The 20930-nt window shown below is 39.6% G+C and overlaps 1 protein-coding gene across 16 annotated transcripts in view; it reads right to left on the bottom strand.

The window, feature by feature from the left end:
* The window catches only part of Atpalpha (sodium/potassium-transporting ATPase subunit alpha), a 201627-nt gene that overhangs the window by 26977 nt on the left and 153720 nt on the right, over positions 1-20930 (bottom strand). For 9 of the 16 annotated variants that reach the window (XM_071661200.1, XM_071661196.1, XM_071661194.1 and 6 more), the window contains 2 exons: positions 8128-8208; positions 1868-2005 (listed from right to left, as the gene is read on the bottom strand). In XM_071661200.1, the coding sequence (XP_071517301.1) occupies positions 1868-2005; positions 8128-8208 (219 nt within the window). The remainder of the gene's footprint in view (positions 1-1867; positions 2006-8127; positions 8209-20930) is intronic. The other 7 variants (XM_071661202.1, XM_071661205.1, XM_071661208.1 and 4 more) reach the window with 1 other exon arrangement.

The following is a 20930-nucleotide window of genomic DNA, read 5'->3' on the forward strand; positions in this document are numbered from 1 at the left end:
TGAGGGTCAAGTCAATTGGGAGGTAAGTTTGAATGGAGAAAAACTGGAGGAAGTGAAGTGTTTTAGATATCTGGGAGTGGATCTGGCAGCGGATGGAACCATGGAAGCGGAAGTGAATCATAGGGTGGGGGAGGGGGCGAAAATTCTGGGAGCCTTGAAGAATGTGTGGAAGTCGAGAACATTATCTCGGAAAGCAAAAATGGGTACGTTTGAAGGAATAGTGGTTCCAACAATGTTGTATGGTTGCGAGGCATGGGCTATGGATAGAGTTGTGCGCAGGAGGGTGGATGTGCTGGAAATGAGATGTTTGAGGACAATATGTGGTGTGAGGTGGTTTGATCGAGTAAGTAATGATAGGGTAAGAGAGATGTGTGGTAATAAAAAGGGTGTGGTTGAGAGAGCAGAAGAGGGTGTTTTGAAATGGTTTGGTCACATGGAGAGAATGACTGAGGAAAGATTGATCAAGAGGATATATGTGTCAGAGGTGGAGGGAATGAGAAGTTGGAGACCAAATTGGAGGTGGAAAGATGGAGTGAAAAAGATTTTGAGTGATCGGGGCCTGAACATGCTGGAGGGTGAAAGGCGTGCAAGGAATAGAGCGAATTGGAACGATGTGGTATACCGGGGTCGATGTGCTGTCAATGGATTGAACCAGTGCATGTGAAGCGTCTGGGGTAAACCATGGAAAGTTCTGTGGGGCCTGGATGTGGATAGGGAGCTGTGGTTTCTGTGCATTATTACATGACGGCTGGAGACTGAGTGTGAACAAATGGGGCCTTTGTTGTCTTTTCCTAGCGCTACCTCGCACACATGAGGGGGGAGGAGGTTGTTATTCCATGTGTGGCGAGGTGGCGATGGGAAGGAATAAAGGCAGACAGTATGAATTATGTACATGTGTATATATGTATATGTCTGTGTGTATATATATGTATACATTGAGATGTATAGGTATGTATATTTGCGTGTGTGGACGTGTATGTATATACATATGTATGTGGGTGGGTTGGGCCATTCTTTTGTCTGTTTCCTTGTGCTACCTCACTAACGCAGGAGACTGTGACAAAGCAAAATAAAATAAATAAAATATATGACAATATTCTAGGACATAAGCCATAAGTAACATGAATCAATGTGTAGAAGTTCTGACACAGTACCCAGCGTATCACCAGACAACCATGTTTAGAAGCATTGTTAAATTGGAAAATATTAAGTTCCTTACATAAATGGATATGAAAATATTTAAAAAAAATATTCAATTCTTATCATACTGAACTTAAATCAGATTAAACATTTCCAGTTTGATAACCTCACTTACAATATAACAGACAATGATACTGGCAATGGTGTACAGTTTTTGAAAGATGCAACGAGTAACACAAGATCACAGCAGGAAAGTTATAGAATCATTAGATAAGATAGAAAGCAGTCTAGAATTTCTATACTACATTATTCAAGTTGTGAATGAATACAGTAACATAAGCGATGAAACTGGGAATGTAGACAATATATGAAGAGGCTTCACAAGTTGACTGATTTTAAAGAATGTTTAAGAGATGAAACCCTTTGAGTGAATGAACACCTTCTCTGTACTGTGGCGAGAGAGAGAGAGAGAGAAGAGAGAGAGAGAGAGAGAGAGTTTAAAGAAAGAAAAGTTAATCTTAAAGGTCCAAAAGAAAATGATGCTCTGGTGGAGATATCCTAAAGAAACAATGATCATTTGTATGATCCACTGTACTCAATGATTAATTATAAAGGAAATGATCTTTCTGATGTAAGGAAACAAATGTCCAAACCTGTAAGAAAATTATCTAGTCATAAACGAGAGAGGCAATACCAAACACTCCTCTAATTTGCAAGTGATGCTTACTGTGTCAGGGTTCACACTTAATCGTTGGAAGAGTTCTTCTATGGGGATCTTGTGCTCATCAAGTTCCAACTCCTGCTTCAAGCTATCCATATCCTTCTCCCCCTTCTTTGCTTTTGGCTTAGCCATCTTCTTTTTGGACTGTAAAAAAATGTTAAAATCAATTCATGAAAAAACAATATATTAAGCTAATCATGACTGGAAAAATGAGCTAAAATTGTCCTAAGTCACTGTCTTCTGCCAAAAACCTAACGTTCAATACTTAGTAATTTTTTACTTTTACATTAATATTATCTTTTTTTCCCACTCCATTGCTCTTGGGTGAATCATTTCAAGCTATCATTTACTTATGCTTTCTCCCACAACCCGGGGTAGCATGCTTCCACTCATGATGGACCATTTTAGACAAAGGTCTAACAAAAGGAGACAACTCAAACTATACCATAACTTATAACATAAGCCTGGGTCTCTTAATCTTTGCCCCATAGCATCTACAGCTAATCCATGGCTTTGAAATGACATGAGAACGAAACATATGTGATCAATGTTTCAGCCCGTCTCTGATCAACTGTAAGATTGAGCCTAGATCTTAGGACTGGAAGGGCTGTCTCTTCATCATGGTGTTTGACAATAAACCAAATATCATTCATAACTACAGCATTATGCAGTACAACAACTTTACACAGCCATGACATTTTACTCTAATTTTCTATAAAAGGAATGCATAAAAGTACTAAAACAAGAACTTTCATTCTCATTACTATAAAAAGCTGATATACAGTGAAGTCAATATTCAATGTATTATATTGTCACTTTCAAAAAGTCTGTCAAAGTAGGTACTCATAGCCACATTTCCATGTTACTAAACACAATCAATAGTATACATTCAGAGCCATTCAACAGTCCTAACAAGTTGTCTAACATGCACAAACCCAACCACCAGGTAGATAAACAAGCTCAAACAACATCCATCGAATACCATAATTAAATGTAGGCTTTCCACCCAACTTTCATTAATTCTGCGTAGTTTATGAACCAATTATACATCCTGAAGAAGTTAGGCTACTATAATTTTACTACTCAAAACAAAATTGTGTGGGCTAACAGTAAGCATGAACTTTAAAACACGAAAAACACTTGAACATTTAAGCTATGGTACTCTAAATCACTTCTCAAATTCTTTCTTGTTAACACTATAAATGCTATGAAAATGATACACCTTCATTAAGCTGCACTTAATCATTCATGTGCAGTGTAACAAGAGAGCTGAGAATGTAATTTTAGGAAAGCATTTCATGGTGCATACAGTGCATATAAAGTATTCCTGCAATATACAACTTGACCTCAAGCACATCACTCAACAGTACACACAGCTCACATCCTTCAGTGGTGCCATGACTATATTAAGTATACAGAGACATAAGAATATTAAACAGAAGAAATTAATGAAATGAAGAAAAATCAGCATCAAGAACCTGAAAAGTTAAGAAATTACAGGTAACTAGGAGAAAATCAGATGTGTAGTACAATGCTACTGCACTTGAAGGCCATGTAATTCATGTACCATATGGCCACTACAGGCATTTGAATCCAATAGTTTTAAAGAAATGCTTTAGGTTAGTATAAACCTCAACACACCAATGCCCCTCAAATAAGAAGTCTGTCTACAACTACATCTTGAATATAATGAACACTCTACACTAAAGAAGCATAAGCAGCTAAAGTTTAAGTAAAAGTAAAACCATACCTTTGAACAACTTTCTGTTCATGATCTACCTTCCCTGAGCAAAGTTAATGTACTACTCAACAGAGTGAATGCTAGCAATGCAAAAGGACTCCATTCCTTTTGTTTCACTGTTTTTATCCCTTTTGTCACTTCTCTCCCCTTCCTTCCAGCTTAAATGAAGTAACTGAAAAGCATTCAGTTGTAATCATCCTCGAACATATTCTAAAATAATTTTATTCAACGAACTTCATTAAAAAATTTGACGAACTGCCCACAGCTAGCCCACTATAAAGCTCTAACAATATTTTATTCTGCCTACTGTAGTCACAGACTGCAACTATCAAATATCAAAACTACCAAATGCTGTGATCATCAACTACAACTACACTGCTGCTTGAAGTTAAGCACTATGCAACATATTCAGTTATTACTAAAAATTCAACCTTCTACCATTCAAGGATATCCGATTTAGACAAAAGTACTTTAGCCCTTACACAATGAAAATGAAACCTATTGTAAACAAAATCAAGGGTTTTATCTGAGAAAAAAAATTTCATGGCATGGTATTAAAGTTTATGAACCAAATCACGAAGGGCGTGTGGCAAAGCTACAAAACTTTTTATTTATTAAGCTACATATTACAAAATGGTTTAAAAGCCATGAGTAGGACTTTAAAAAGAAAAAGCATTAAATCACATACATAAAACATATATAAATGACGTCAAGAGAAAACAAATATGACCTAGGGCACATAACGTATCAAAACCTCTACAAGATAGGAACCTAGCTTTCTCAATTCTACTAAACATGCCTTTTTCAATTAAAGATAATGCATTCAAAGGCTATTTTGGCACGGTGATGGGTTTTTGATATTCTGCATTTGATTGAGCCATCTCCTACACGATATGAAATTTTGGCCCCAGATATAAAAATCAGCAATCTATTATGACAATAAACAATTCTCTCAACTTTAGCAGCAGCAGCAGCTATCTCTTAGTAAAAGTGACAATGACTTTAACTGCCACTTCTGATGCTTAAAATCAAAAATTGCTCAATGGCAAAATAAGAGTATTGTATCTACTGTTATTTCTAGGGCTATATATATTCACTTCATGAGAGACATGTCCAAATTGAGGGTGAAAAACAAAAAATCCATCAACTTGTCAAAATAGGTCAAGTAAATGTCATTTCAGACTGGAAAAAAAAGGGCATTCTCAAAAGCCTGTTGATAGTAATCATGCAGTTTCTGTTAGTTCAAAAATAATCATAACCAATAATAAAGTTGATCCTTGACAGTGACTAGCATACTAGATGGTAAGCACATTCATGGTTGTGTGCTCTCTAACAAGTTTACAAATAGTGTCATCAGCAGAGGTAATATCCACTCCATTTCTGTTTCTGTTAAAGTGTTCAGTTTTGTTTTTACTGAAACACTGTAATATGCCAACTTGGAAGTCTACATCAGATTTATTTTATCATACCAGTGTAAACCGTTAAACTGGAAGTCATCACATCTATGGTTGTGCTAATCAGCTTTTTAATGCTCAAACAACTAAGCACTTACACTAAACAAGCTGTCTTTATAAAATTCATCTTTAGTTTTATATCTATTTCAGTTACAAAGATTCCATGTTAATTCATTCTGGAAATGTCTTGATCTGCAATTATGTTATACCCCAAGAAGTGCAAAGTCATAAAAGTTATAGTCTCAAAAGTTGATGGGAATTGTGCAACATATAAACACAATACATCACTCCCTAAACCATCATGAATATGTGCTGTATGCATGAATATGAATGCGCACATATTCATACTGTACAATGAAAAGAAAAAATCTGCATTTAAGGTTAAATGGACCATGCGAGTTTTTTTGCCAATTAAAAAAAAATATGAAATCCAAAAATTCTGAATGCATTCCCATAAACTCCTCCAGCATGTCCCTGGCACATGGTATTTCCATCCAAGAATTTGTCTGCAGGTTCTTAACCCATTTCAAATGTCATGCAATTATGTACGTACATCTACAGCGTATGGAGGATGCCTTTGTGCATGATGACCATTTCTCTATGTTGAGCTATTACATGTTATGGGTAATGCATTTATCTACTGCATTATGTACGAGCAGTTAAATTGATTTTTCTGGGGTTGGAGTGATGGGGGATCCCAAGGCTGTCCCTTTAACTCATGAGCACATCATCCCTTAGTTTTGCAAGACATATTTGGAAAGAAATTTTGCAATTTACCTGTCTCACTACTAATTTGCTATTTTCTTCTTTTGATGTTAATAATGTGGTTCTTTAACATGTAAAAAATAAAGGTGCAAAACAATATTCATGTAATTATCATAACTAACAGAAACAAAAGTGGTATACCACAGAGGTACATAGGTAAGTCGTGCTTCATTTGGTTTACTGCTAATCCTCCTCTATCCTTCATTTGTAAGTAAATATTATGGTTCTTTGGGAAATAAACTGTTCTTTACTGCTGTGAAATCTAAAACATTCCTTACTACGTGAAAGTGGATGGAAGTCATAAGTTACGTAAAATAAAGAGTGCCAACAGTACAAAATGGTGGTGTCACTCATGCTTCCATGTTGTATTCTTGGGGATGGTTAATCAGTTCCTTAAAAATTCTTCACATTTTTGTATATCAAAATAAAAATCTAAAACATTTATTTTAAGAACCACATAATTGAAGTTCCTTACTGTTTAGAATTAGTACAAAGTTGGTGGGAAGTACAAATATTTACCTTTTTGCATGCTTTTATTTAGATGAACAGAACTACATTATTAGTTTTTTAATCACAAGATACTGTGTTCAAGGAATCCTTTCTAAATGTCAAAATTCTGCATGCAAAACACTATGACTCATGTTCTATATTTCTACTTTTCTTGAGCGTACTTTTTTTTCTTCTCCAGAACTAAGGTGTAACGACTTATCACAGACATTCAAGATATACCTCAATACCTGAGTTTCCAAGCATAGCACTATTTTTTTCTTAATTTGTTGGGCATCGCCTCAACTATAATACAAATTCATAGTAAAAAATCAACAGGTTTATGGGTGTTTATAGCCCTGAGGAAAATCATATGCACAGTACAACAGTACTTACTGTTCAAGTTTGGCTACACATGCAAGGAGGGTGGGACATTAAAAAGGAAAAAACTTTTCAAATGAATAAAAATTATTTACATACTGATTTCCATTATATCAAGATCTTCATGTAATTGAATACATTGCATATGAATTTTTCTTAATCTTGTACTTCATTTATTTCTCTCATCTGGGTATGTAAAAAATTTACAAGCTACCTACAGAATACTTTTTCAAATCTGCATGGCATAGACTTTTCACAGAGAAATATTGATAGCTTCTATTCATTTCTTGGAGGTTTTGTTGATGCCAAAACATGTTCTATATTTGTTGCAACAAGGTTAACATACTTCTCTGGCTGCCGTTTTGATACGAAAAACATTGTTTTAGCCACTTTACGCACATATTCTTTGGCATTTGCAATGATGTCCATGTGGACTAACTTATATGGTTCCCTCTAGCATGTGAGAAGCTGACCAATATGCTGTGAGAACTATATAAGTTCTACTTCTACAAGCAGACCAGTTGAAGTAATCTATTCTAAATTCAAAACATAAAATATTTGAAAATTTCAGTCGCATGTGTCTACATTAAAACTTCATCAAATAATTATTGAGTCATTACTTTTTCATCACACTGTTTCCAATACAAAATTAATCTACACTGGTCAAATACTGGTAGTAAATCTTTTATCATTAGACATCATATGACTGTGTAATCTGCATGACACTAAAACAAAATGGACAATCAACTATTCATACTCCTAACATTTAGGTTCAGAAGCATTAGGATAATATCAAGGATCATTTTGAAGCACTTGCAGAGGTTCTTCAACATGCAGGAAACTCGAGAAAGCTTATATCCATAATTATGTGTTTAGTTATTGGGTGAATTAGCAAGATAGACAAGGAAGAAAAGCACACTCTTTGTTTTCAAAAGCAAATGAAATACTCCTATTTCACTTTGGTTGCCCAATTATCCTCATTTACCATAACCAAAGTATAATATTCTAATGTCATAAAATCAAAATATATTTTCTGGGAGGTTTTTCTTAAATATCAGGTGTAATGAAATAATCAGTCAATAATATAAGAACAATGATTAATCATAAAGGGTAATTCAGTAATCAACCATAATAACAAGGAAACTTAATAACCTATCATAATACAGTAATTCAATAATCAGCCATGAAAAGAAATGAGGGATTCCATTTTTGAATTACATTTTTTATTTCTTGTGAAATTATAGTTTACTGATATTCATGCTGGCATATTTTAAGCAAACATCATGATTTATCAGGGTAAATGGGCAAGCACAATAGCAGGAATAAATAAAGTTGCAGCAGTGAGCCTGTGTACATAATGTGTTAAGACAGAAATCTAGAATGGAAGGGCGTCACATGGTAGTAATTTCTCGTTTTTGTCCTGTCTCAAGAAATGCTACCTTGGGGTCCCCTTTCACGGTTCGGTTATCATCTGGGATGGTACGATCCGTGGCGTGCCGGTACGAATCTGTTCTGCCCGTCTGAAAGAGAAATTGGTAACAAACCACATACAGTCTAACCATGTTATTTCAAACCTTGAAATGAATACTTTAAACCACACCTTTCTTTTTAAAGTAAATTACATTTTAGCAGCAAAACCTTACTAATTTGCAAATGGTGACAGTGATGTTAAAATACAATAATTCATGTTCATATGAATATCTTAAATCAGGCTGCAATTTAGAGTACCTTTTTCAATTCTACGACAATAAATAACTTGCAAATATGTACTAAAGATATTCAATCACATAATCACAACTGTGTCTTTATTAACCTGGTATGAAATACTGTGGATGGATATAATAATTCCCTCTTGAAGAATGCTTGACACCTGAAGAGTGGAAAGCTTCCTTCCATTAACTTTAACTTTTGCTCTGCTTCATGGATGGCACTGGGCATTTTTAAATAAGTCATGGGAACCAAATATGAATGTGCCCTTAGTTAACAAATGTAAAAGTATCTTGTTGCTATTTCAAAATACAACTTCATCACCTTTCATTTGCATCTTGCTGCAGAAAACACTGTTGCAAGAAATCTGGAGCTGGCAGGAATGAGGCACTGGTATTCAACTTGCAAATTCTTTTGTGAGCTTCTCTTGTTCCTTTTCCTATCTAAACTTTCTCTTGGTGCTTAAGATTGCGTGGAGAAATGCTACTTGGCAAAATTCTCTATAATGATCCACAAGTGCGACTGAACCCAATCATTACCACTTTACTTTCAAATTTTGGAAATTTTTCTAATGCCTCAGTCTTAGCAGCAACAAGGCAAGTATGTCCCCTATCAACCATATGACTTAGAACTATCACTTGTGCATGGCTGAACTCGCTCTTATAATTTGAAGTCAGCCCAGATGCTATTATTCTCTCAAATAAAGGCTGAAACCTAACATGATCCTCCTTGGTCTTGCCATAGATGGTGAAACCTAACATGATCCTCCTTGGTCTTGCTATAGATAATCAGATCATCAGTAATTGAGCAAGTTTCATCAAAAGTCCAGCTATTAGTCTTTTTAAGGAGTAGCTAGCTGGAGGATAGTAGGGCCATTTTTCATTCCAAAAGGCATCAGTTTTTAAGAAGCCATCCGAAGCCAAGAATGGTGAAATTTCCTTCACCTTCTAAATTGGGGTACTTCCCACTTTCTGATCACATCCTATCATTTTCACCTGCAAACTTTATCAGTAGGCTGCTGTGATCGAACAAACCTTTCTACTGTTTCCCCTTAAAATTCCTATAACCAGCATGTGATACATTATTGCTTTCATCAACATAGCACAACACTTACAAAGGTCCTCTCACACTATGGCCTAAATCAGTTTGAAGGGGTCAATAAATGTGGGCTTCATACTTTTAAAAAATGCACAAAGCTAAACATATTAAAATGTAATGATGTACCTTGCCATCAATCACATTTCCTCCTGCTACAAAATTAAGATATTAGGTTAAACGGACATAATACACATGATCACCAAATCTAATGGCATTAAAGCATCATATATGATACAAAAATAGGGCAGAAGAATGTCACAAATATATCGTCACTTTATCCACAACATTATTTGCTTTGCTCCCCTGGGTGCAACCACAGCAAAAAATAAAGTGCACTTAAAGGACATGTATTTTGGGCGTTCTTATCTACAAGTTCAAGAAATTACATTTAAATTCTTTAAGCCACTTCTGTAAGTCCAATGAATGACATGAAAAGTAATAACTGTTGAATGTACTTGAAAAGAAAAAAAAAAGAAGTGTCTCAAACATATTTTTCTTTAAACTTCTTAAAGGCCATTGAAGGTGAGAACAATGGCTGAACTTGAAAAAAATAAAAGTATTCTTTGCTTTCCACATAGGAAAGCATTTGATATATCCAGAGGTTATAACAAAAATCAGGTAAACTACTATCCCTAGTTAGGTTTTCTATAGCTTTTTAGACTTAAACCTTATTTTTTCTGGTCTTCAAAATATTCATGTTGCAAAACTGGAAAAAGGACACCATATCAGTAAGTTTCAATGTCTTAATGAAAAATGTTCCACAAACTGTACACTATCTTACATATAATATTCACTGTCACCATAAGTTAGAGAGATGCTGCTGAAATATACTTTTACCATTTATTCTAATGCTGAATGAAAGCAATCACTTAGTAAATTTTACAATATGCCAACAGTATGAATAACCCAATCAGAAACCATTTTATAAGATTTTACAATGCAAAAGCACTGAAAAGGTAACATCAATGGTTGAAAAAACAATTATGCTAAACTTCATATTACATATATAATTTAGCTGCCTTGTTACAAGAGGGCTAAACTGCACAGTCTTTCATCACTTAACATTGAAAAAAATAAAAACGTTTATACATTCTTAACTATGTTATTAGTATATGTTGCTGATTCCTTTTCATTACCTTTGAGATCGGAATGGTTTCTGAACAAGGTACTGATGGTAAATCTGACAAACATGAACTGAGAAGAAAGTGTGGTTTCTGTACTCAAAACTGATCTTCCAACAATGCTTTATTTATTCCGCAGGTAAATCCAACACAAAAAATTCCAAACACATAGCAATACTCTACAAATCAAAAGGTAACACAAACTCCCGACAGGGAATAAATCATAACAGGTTAAAGTCAATCCAAAATACTAAGGGGATGTAATTATCAAAATCGTGCTTACATTTTCCTTAGGCATCTTGCATCAGGCAATCATGCACTCTGAGGGGATGAGTAATGCTTCTCATGATGCACATTCAAAATCAATCAGCTATATTTATAACCTTGTGCTGCTATTCACATTAAACTTTTAAAATACATTACCTGTGCCACAAATGAGGCTATTCTCTACTGTCTCTATTATACAATAAGTTATACCACGCCCCACCATAACTGACCACTAAACTATGTACCCCTTATACACCACCCGAGACAATCTTCGGTTATACAGACAAGACAAAAAAAACACGCATTAAGGTCATGTATTTTCTTTCTCATTCAGCAACAGACCGTCATGTTTCCTAAGATAGAACAGTGATGCCGACAAAAACTTGCACAAATGTTCCTACTGCACGAATTTCAGATACCATCAAGCTGTTGAACAAACTCTATGGTAAATGCAAATCAATGCCTTCCAACTGCACACTTTACGACAAAAGCAAAGTCGAGGAGCACTTATGCGAAGCTGAAGTACTACATTCATCACCAAAAAGGGCCAAATTCGGGCACAGTTGAAGGTAGAAATATATCTAATCAAAAGGTACCGGTAACATCTAGCCTGAGCACCTACTGGCTCTCCTGCAACATACTTAGGAATACTTCCAACTGCCAAACCTCACCACTTAACGAGCAATTACACCTACCAAACTTCGCCACTTACAAACAACTGCACTCGTTATATCTCGCCCTCATTCCATGCTTAAAACACGCTATCTTTTACACGGGTATGTATATTTACGACTTTGTATCCCTAACAAGTGAAATAGGCTTTTAAGTTCAAAATCTCTTATACTCGTGTATACCGTACAAAAACACCTTCCAAAGGAGAAATTGCCGTTAAGGTTGACCTTCTGGAATCACTTGCCCATGACATTTGCCTTATGGCGACGAGATCCGTGCATACTTTCCCACGTGGAACAAAACAGCTCCATAAACCAAGCAATAATACAAGACTTTCAATACCACAATACCAGAGTATTGCTGAACCTATTCAGCCACGGTAGGATGCCGTATTACGAACACAATGTTTGAAAAGACGCTAAAATCTATAGTTTACTTCAAAGGGCCAGTATGTTGAAAAAGCAGCAGCAAGGGAGGCATAATGTAAGCTGCAAACTGTGGACTCTTTCATGGACGTGTTCACTTGTATCCTATTCGCCTGTCTTCCTAATTTCTAATCTATATTCGAAATCTCCCTCCCTCTCCAACAATCTATTTACGTAAAACATTTCAACCCCCCCACCTCTCTCTCTCTCTCTCTCTCTCTCTCTCTCTCTCTCTCTCTCCATTCCCCGCCCTTTACTTCGTACGCTTTAATACAATTAGCAATGGACGTACTATGGTTTGACTCTCCATGAATGAACCGAACTTTTAAAATTTACTCGCTAACCCTAATATCGTAAACCACGTGTGGACAAATTTCTGCTGGTAAAGCGCCACCTCTTTTCTCGAGAGACTTCTAAAAGTCTTCTGCAGCGAAGGACATCAACTTATAACGCTTCCACATATGAAAATTAAGGAGTTGTGATAATTCTCAGGTCTGCGAAACATGCCATCTGTTTGCAGACAGGCCAACCCCTAAACACACACGAAGCGAATTACTCTTCGGTCCTTGCAGTTGTGTAGTACATGCTAATGCACAAAACCAGCTAAAAACGTTCCAGTATCTTCACAACTCAAGGTGACAAAACACACGCTCCATTTTCATCAATCAAGCAGTACACACCAACACAGATGTATACCATCAGGCTACCAACAAAAGGTCAACTTTCACCGCCACAAAACACGGGAGAAGTCGCTCAAACCCCTAGTTCTTGTTAACGGAACCATCAACAGTAGAAGGGGAGCTAAATATGAACTCCCTCACCCTCACCCCAAACTCTCTCCCCACAGCAGGCTCCTACGCTAGCAGTACCTCCTCCCAGCTACAACAGACCTGGGCAGATTACGTTCCCCCCAGTTACGCAAACCTGGCTCTTACTCTACCAGCTGTGGGAGACCAAAGTTACGTAACACGAGTGTCCCGTCCTCCAGGTAACTTGCCAGGGGAGTAGAGGGGGGTGGAGAGGGAGGGGGCATAATGGAAGGGGTGGATAATGTCAGCGAGGTTCGTCTCGTCTTGAACAGCTGAAGACGGCGTTGTTGAAATCAATCACCACCCAGTCCTCTGTGGCACAACATCTTATATGAATATATGTGCTGAGAACGAAGCAGTCTAATGAACCTACATAATACGGATAGTTCCAAAGGAAGGGTTTACTAGTCACGTAAACAAGCAGTGGTTTAAATAACACTGGAGGGAAAGACGAGGGAGAAAATCTTTTTAACCCACGTACCCCCTTGATCACCACCACAAAACACGTTTTAAAGGGTCACACTCAGCCCCCACCAAACCCTAACATCTGTTCCTTACAACCAATAATCAATGGTTCAACACAAAGGATCATCACGGAAAGTACCTAAAACAGTCAACAAGACTCGGGAGTAATGTAGAAGCGTCATCCAATGACGACAACAGTTTCTCATGACTTTTCTTTCTTTTGTCAGTGAACAAAGATCATCATGACAACAGTACATAATTTGCTACGCTTGGCAGTCCACGGACGGAGTCACGTGATCACTAGGTGGCCGTCAGAGGCTCAGAGTGGAGGAGGGAGCCATTGTGAAACATGTGTGGCTGTGTTCCCCTGCAAAGCTCTGCGAGTCTTGGAACTCGACACCTACGACCTGCCTCTTCTGAAAATGTTTTTTTCCTACTTCAGAACTCGTAGTGGATGATTCTGCTTGGCCCTATATTCCGCGTCCACATAAATTGTGCTGGAAAGTTTAATCATTTGCTAAACATAGCTATTATACATACGTATAATACATATATATATATATATATATATATATATATATATATATATATATATATATATATATATATATATATATATATATTATATTATATATATACAAGCTGAACATCGAGTCAGCACGAGCCACCATGGACTCGAATCCTGCGCGTGGGTAGTCGGCCCAAACCTAACCCAGGTGTTCATCCTGCCCTTAGGGCTGGTCGACATGTAGATACCTGGCTTAGGAAGGAGTATGTATATTACATTCCCTTGTATATACTGTACGGGGAGGGCGTTGACTACTCATGGGTCACGATCTTTGAACATTTTTTAATCGTGCTTTTTAAATCTGTATATGCAACATTAAGAATGTCCCCCACACATTTTATTTCATTTATCCTATACTTAAATCTTTCGATCTTGCAATGTGGGCAACTTTAAGGCTTTTAGCCCTTACCTGTCAACTCAGCTCTCAATTCAGGTACTATCTTTGCTACCCTCTGCATAATCTCCTCTAGCTCTGTGTGCTTCTTCAGGCGCGGTGACCAAACCTGACAATCATATTCTAATTTTGGACAAATGCTAACACAGGATATGAATATAGGGGTCATGGCTTGATACTTATAAAGTGGGTTAAGTGACCGTTAACAATAATAATCACAAAAGCGGGAGGTGTTGCCGAACTCTGCTTGCAAGCTGTCGCACCTGAAGCAAAAGTCTCCTTCAATGGAAGACCGGGCGTACAAACTCGTAAGGGAACTGATCATTTCTACTGACAACCCACGACCCCTTTCGGAGAGGGTCCTGATGTTACCATATATATATATATATATATATATATATATATATATATATATATATATATATATATATATATATATATATATCGCCTAATTTGCAACAGAGGCTAGCAATGTGCACCAACCCAGAAGCGAAAACAAGGCGGGGCGTCTGTATACAGCCAGCGTCGTCCCAAGCCACTTTCCCATTTAATGCGAACGTTGGAAATCAAACACATCTGCTGGCCTATATAATATGTATATTCAAACACGAACTGCATCCTTAGTCACGGCTTGATATTAGACGAGTACAAACCTAATCATGCAGAGGATGAATGAGTCAAATTTGATTTGTTTCGAGGCATCTGTCGCCACTACGTCGGAATACGAGCGTCCCAAGCTGCTCTGGCGTTCACATCTCAGAAAAACATTTGGACAATGTTTTGCCATCGGTTTTGCCAAGGGGAACGGACTCTTTATACTCGTTTCAGTATTTTCCCGTTTAAGTTTCTAGGCTACAGGAAATCCCTGACTCACCTAACACACGCATTTAAATAATAATGGCCAGACTTCACTTTTATCATGACCTACAAGGGAAGTAATTTGTTTACCAACTGGCGTCTGCCTGAACTCGGAGAGACAAAGAGGAAAGCACAATGACTTTGACTAGTGTATAATAAATAATTCCTAACAAGACTGAACGAAAAAAAAAGAGGAGGAAATGACCAGGATTATTATATAAATCCGCCTATCAAATGTCTATGATGTAGTAAATTTACCATTCAGAATGAATTCGTTCCATTCGAGCTAACCTACCCTAGCCAAAAGTAAACCCCACAAACTGTGTTCTAACTTAAAAGCAGCCAAAGCTCCGCATTAGGTTTAACTTGTGTAATCAAACACAAATGATGGAAACAGCCAAACATAAATGACAAACCGGTAATTATACCGCCGTAATGTGACCAGCCTCACACATTTGTGGGGCAAGCTTAACAGATGGACGATTAGACATATGATAAACGAGAAAATCAAACTAGTTTATAAACGGTGTATTTATCCCCTCCATAAAAAAAACTGACCTAGCTGAGAGAGAGAGAGAGAGAGAGAGAGAGAGAGAGAGAGAGAGAGAGAGAGAGAGAGAGAGAGGTGGGGAACTCTAGGAAAAGACCGGTCGACCGTTCCATAACTAGCGTTCTTAGGAAACTAGCAAGAGTTGCTCAAACAAGATGCCTTCACAAAGTTGGGTGTGGGGTGGCTGTGTAGGGGTTAGGTTTAGATAAAATCTGTAGGCTGACCCATCTATCATCATCTTCCAAACTACTCTTACTTGGAATTTTCATAATCACAACCTATTTAGCATCAAATCCAGTTTTAAGACTGATCGCATCGTTTTCTTACATCGCTTAAACGGAACTGTTCTTGGCATGAACTGAAATTTGGCTTACAATCGGGGGAAAAAAAAAATCCGTCAATTTAATTGTGCTGAGCAACGTTCTATGTGTCTGGTTAGTACTGAGCAACTGTCTTCGTTCTGGGTGGTACTGAGCTTAGTCCTCAGGGTGTGTGGGTGCTGATGATGAAAATCCTGAGCGGTTTCATGGCCCTCAGCAGCATTCAGAATGCAATGAAGTTGTTGAGCGAGGTCATGTCTGGATGGGATTCAACAATGTCTAATGTGGCTGGGTAGCATCCTGAGCGTTTGGAAGGTACTGAGCAGTCTTGAACGGCGTGGTGGTTTTGAGCCATTTGAAGTGGATGCTGTGCAAAACTTCTGAGAGAAGCTCAGCAAAACATCCTCAGCAGCTGGATGTGGTGAAGAACGTACTTAATGGCTGAGAAGTATTCCGTGGAAAAAAAAAAAAACTGAGCAAATAGTCAAATGGTGTTGAGCAGTAATCAGGTTGCAGAGGTGCTGAGCAGTCATATTGGGATGGGTACTGAAAATCTGGCGACTGCTTGGTGGTAACCAAGCTCCGAAAGTGGCTGGGAGATGCTGAGCAACTTGTAAAAGTGGCTGGAAGGTGCTTAGCACTTTGTAAAAGTGGCTGGGTGGTGCTGAGCAACTTGTAAAAGCGGATGGGTGGTGCCGAGCAATTTGTAAAAGTGGATGGGTGGTGCTAAGTAACTTGTAAAAGTGGATGGGTGGTGCTGAGTAACTTGTAAAAGTGGATGGGTGGTGCTGAGCAACTTGTTAAAATGGATGGGCGGTGCTCAGCAGCTAGTACAAGTGGATGGATGGTGCCGAGCAATGTGTAAAAGTGGATGAGTGATGCTGAACAAATTGTAAAAGTTGATGGGAGGTGCTGAGCAACTTGTAAAAGTGGGTAGGTGGTGCTGAACATCTTGTAAAAGTGGATAGGTGGTGCTGAGCAGCTTGTGAAAGTGGATACGTGGTGCTGAGCAGCTTGTAACAGCGAAGGGGTGGTGCTGAGCAACTTATAAATGAATGGGTGGTGCTGAGCAATTTGTAAAAGTGGATGGGTGGTGCTGAGCAACTTGTAAAAGTGGATGGGTGGTGCTGAGCAGCTTGTAAAAGTGGAGGGAGGTGCTGAGCAGCTTGTTAAAATGGATGGGCAGTGCTCAGCAGCTAGTAAAAGTGGATGGATGGTGCCCAGCAATTTGTAAAAGTGGATGAGTGGTGCTGAACATTGTAAAAGTGGATGGGAGGTGCTGAGCAACTTGTAAAAGTGGATGGGTGGTGCTGAGCAGGTTGTAAAAGTGGATGGGTGGTGCTGAACAGCTTGTAAAAGTGGATAGGTGGTGCTGAGCAGCTTGTAAAAGTGGATAGGTGGTGCTGAGCAACTTGTAAAAGTGGATAGGTCGTCTGAGCAGCTTGTAAAAGCGGACGGGTGGGCTGAGCAACTTGTAACAGCGGATGGGTGGTGCTGAGCAACTTATAAAAGTGAATGGGTGGTGCTGAGCAACTTGTAATAGTGGATGGGTGGTGCTGAGCAACACCTCGAGTCGCTGGACGTGGAGCAAATCGGTGGCTACATGGTGCTGATCAGTTCCCTTCGATTTAAGGACCATGAGGTCTCTGGATTGGCCTGGTGTTCTGAGCACCATCCTGAGTGGTTGGGTGTGCTGAGGAACGTCCTGAGTAACTGGGTTAGCTGAGGTGTGTCCTGTGTGCGCTCAGCAGTGTGAATGCCTGGGGGTAGGGGCTTCAACCCTATAGCCAAAGGTGGGCCCACATGACTGTGGGGTTAGGTAAGGTAGGCGACGAAGTGAGTTACGAATGGTGGACGGTCACCCAAAGGAGAGAGGGCATGTATGAAGGGATCCATGGGAGAGAAGGGGAGGCTATAGGGTAGACTACAATGAGGTTTACAGGGGTGGAAGAGCACCAGAGGGGGATGGTAGTGGCTGGGTACTAAGCAACGTCCTGAGCGGATGGGAATGGTGAATAATGCCCCGAGTGAGTGTTGAGCAGTCCTGTAGTTGGGGGGGAGGTACCAAAAGTGACTGGGCGCTCAGCAACGTCCTGACAGGCTGGGTGATATGCAATGTTGTTGGCTGGTAACATCATGAAACTTCAGTGAGTTAATATCGTCTTATATGGCTGGGTGCTGCGAAACGCCCTTGGTGACTGGGTGTTGAGCAACATCCTAAGTGACTAGGTATGTTGAGCCAACGTCCTCGAGAGGCAAGGTGTGCTGTGCGATTGTCCTGAGCGGGTGGGTGTTCAGCAACGTATTGTGTGGGTTGGTGTTGAGCAATGTTCTGAGCAGCTAGGTGTTAAGCAACATGCTGTGTGGGTAGGTGTTGAGCAATGTTCTGAGTAGCTAGGTGTTAAGCAACATGCTGTGTGGGTAGGTGTTGAGCAATGTTCTGAGTAGCTGGGTGATGAGCAACGTATTGTGTGGGTAGGTGTTGAGCAATGTTCTGAGTAGCTGGGTGTTGAGCAACGTATTGTGTGGGTAGGCGTTGAGTAATGTTCTGAGGGTCAGGGCGTGTTAAGTCCCGTTCTGCCAGAATCGATGGGTGTCGACCAATGTAATCATCAACAGTTCTGTAATATCCTTGTAGAAAAAAAGCACGTACCAATTTGCTGAGCAATGGATGACTGAGTGGATGGATGTTCATCTACCTCCAGACTTTTCGTGGTGGTGCTGAGCAAAGGCTGAGGATGCTGTGCACTGAGAAATGTAACGAGTGGCTGGGTGGGCTGTGTTCATTAATGCCAGGGAGTTGCTGGTTCGTGTTGGGCAATTTCCCCAGAGTGGATTGTTAATGCTGCACAATGCCACGGGTTGGGGTGGGTGGGTGGGATGGATGGAGCTGAGAAACATACTGAATGGCTATGATGTTGAGATCGGCAACTGGATAACGGGGGAGGGGAGGGGGGGGGTCATCTCCATCATGAGACAACGATACGAATCGATAAATCTTAGAAGGTGCTGAGCAATACTCAACGACCCTGAACGTCTGGGTGGGCAGGGCTGAGCAACGTTCTGAGGGGCTAATAGTAAAGAAAAAGAAAAAAAAAAAAATGCCTACAGTGAGGTTTGACCAACGCCCCGAGAGGCCGGGTGGTGATAAGCCATACCCCTAAGAGGCTAAGTTTTATATAACGCGCCAGCGGGGGTAAGCAAGTATATTTGGCATGACCCTACGTAGGTGATGGTTAAGATGCCGTGGGTGGTTGGGAATTGCTGAGCAAACAGCCATTAGTGCCCAAGTGCTATTGACCCAACGCCCAGAACGGAACGTCGACCATCGTTATCAGTGACTGTTCAGTATCGTCCTCAACGACTGCTGTTAACGGAAAAAAGTATCATGAGTTGGACAATACAACCTCCAGTGAAGTTAACGAATAAAGTTGGCCAAAATCCCTCGCATCCCAGCGCACCGATTCTCCAATGAAGTCTGGATTTAATCGAACAAAGTCCGTGATTAACGACGGTGCCACTTGAGGTTATCTGACGTGCGGCATCGTTAGCGGGGTAACTATCTGGCTCAGATGTTCCAGAACGAACAGTCATCTCCCTCAAGATGGAAGCGCTTAGCCAAGGGAAAGCAACTTTCTATCCACGACCGGGCTCGTGCGAGAGAGACATCTGTAGAGGCCCCCATCCCATCTATTATTACGCAGTGGGTTAACGTGATAGACCATTCTATAACGAAAGAGGCGTGGGGTTAGGTGTCAGGAAAGAAGGACGGGTGGGTGGTGGGCGGCGAGCGGGTGGGCCGCCTCTGCAATGCACCATCACAGCACCTGACCCCATGTGTGCCGCTCACCACTGACAGTCTGGTCTTCCCAACTCCAAGTTTTCATGCGTCATTTTAACACCCGCCTCCAAATTAATACCAACACTACCGAAATACCATGAAAGTTCTCCTAGAACCAACTAAAAGGACGACCCTCCAAAAAAATATCCCCCTTTTCCCCAGGACGTTTCCTTAAACGCAGGCAAAAACCATCACCTGCGGCATTTTCCGAGTTGAGAAGGGGCGGTAGCCGGCAACTCACCGGGTCCAATCAATAGCACAGCGTCTGCGTACACGTTTGTAGGGCCTTCTACATTGTTTAAAGATCCCCTTTTCGCCGCCGCCTACATCTGAAGATCAAACTCGAAATTCAAGGGGTAGATTAGCTAGACGCCAGTGCAGGCTTCAGGGGGATCGAGATGGAGCAACCAAACACACTCGAGGAATTTAACGTTTAATGCTTGGTGGGCATCGATGACGCCATCTTGGATTTCTGCCGGCTGAAGGGTGGTTGTTATACTACAAACTTTACCTCTATTTCAAGTTCTTATATTACTTATAATACTTGGACAATACATCATAGGCTTTACAAATCTTTGAATACCAATGGGAAATATGATAACGCTCGATAATAACCGTACGGACAAGGTTATTTCATCTCGGCAAACACCTGCACATGAATACACAAAGCCAAAATTCATATGACTATACGTTTGACTGACTGATATCTACTCCTGAAGGTTATGCGTTTACAACCAAGAACCTAACCCCAAGCTACCGAAAAATATAAATCCGTCAATCATGGTTTCCACTTGATAACGCAGTACACAGCATGAATCCCAATCGTGGTAACACCAGACAAAACTAGACCAGCTAAAGGCACACCCTAGCTGTGCATCAGCACTTTTTAAGGAGACTGTGGGATTAACCTTTATATATATATATATATATATATATATATATATATATATATATATATATATACGCCGAAATTTGTTACCCTAAACACTTGCAACCTCTCCAATTCGTCCTATGCCAGCCACACCAGCCTAGGTGTCATATGTTGGGGCAACTAATACTATATTTTCACCACGCTTCGACGAGAGGTTTAATGGGTTCGTTGGAATCCTCGTTAGGCAAGGAAGCCATTATAAACGGAGCACAGATC

Source organism: Panulirus ornatus, chromosome 73 (genome assembly GCF_036320965.1).
Source record: "Panulirus ornatus isolate Po-2019 chromosome 73, ASM3632096v1, whole genome shotgun sequence".
NCBI lineage: Eukaryota > Metazoa > Arthropoda > Malacostraca > Decapoda > Palinuridae > Panulirus > Panulirus ornatus.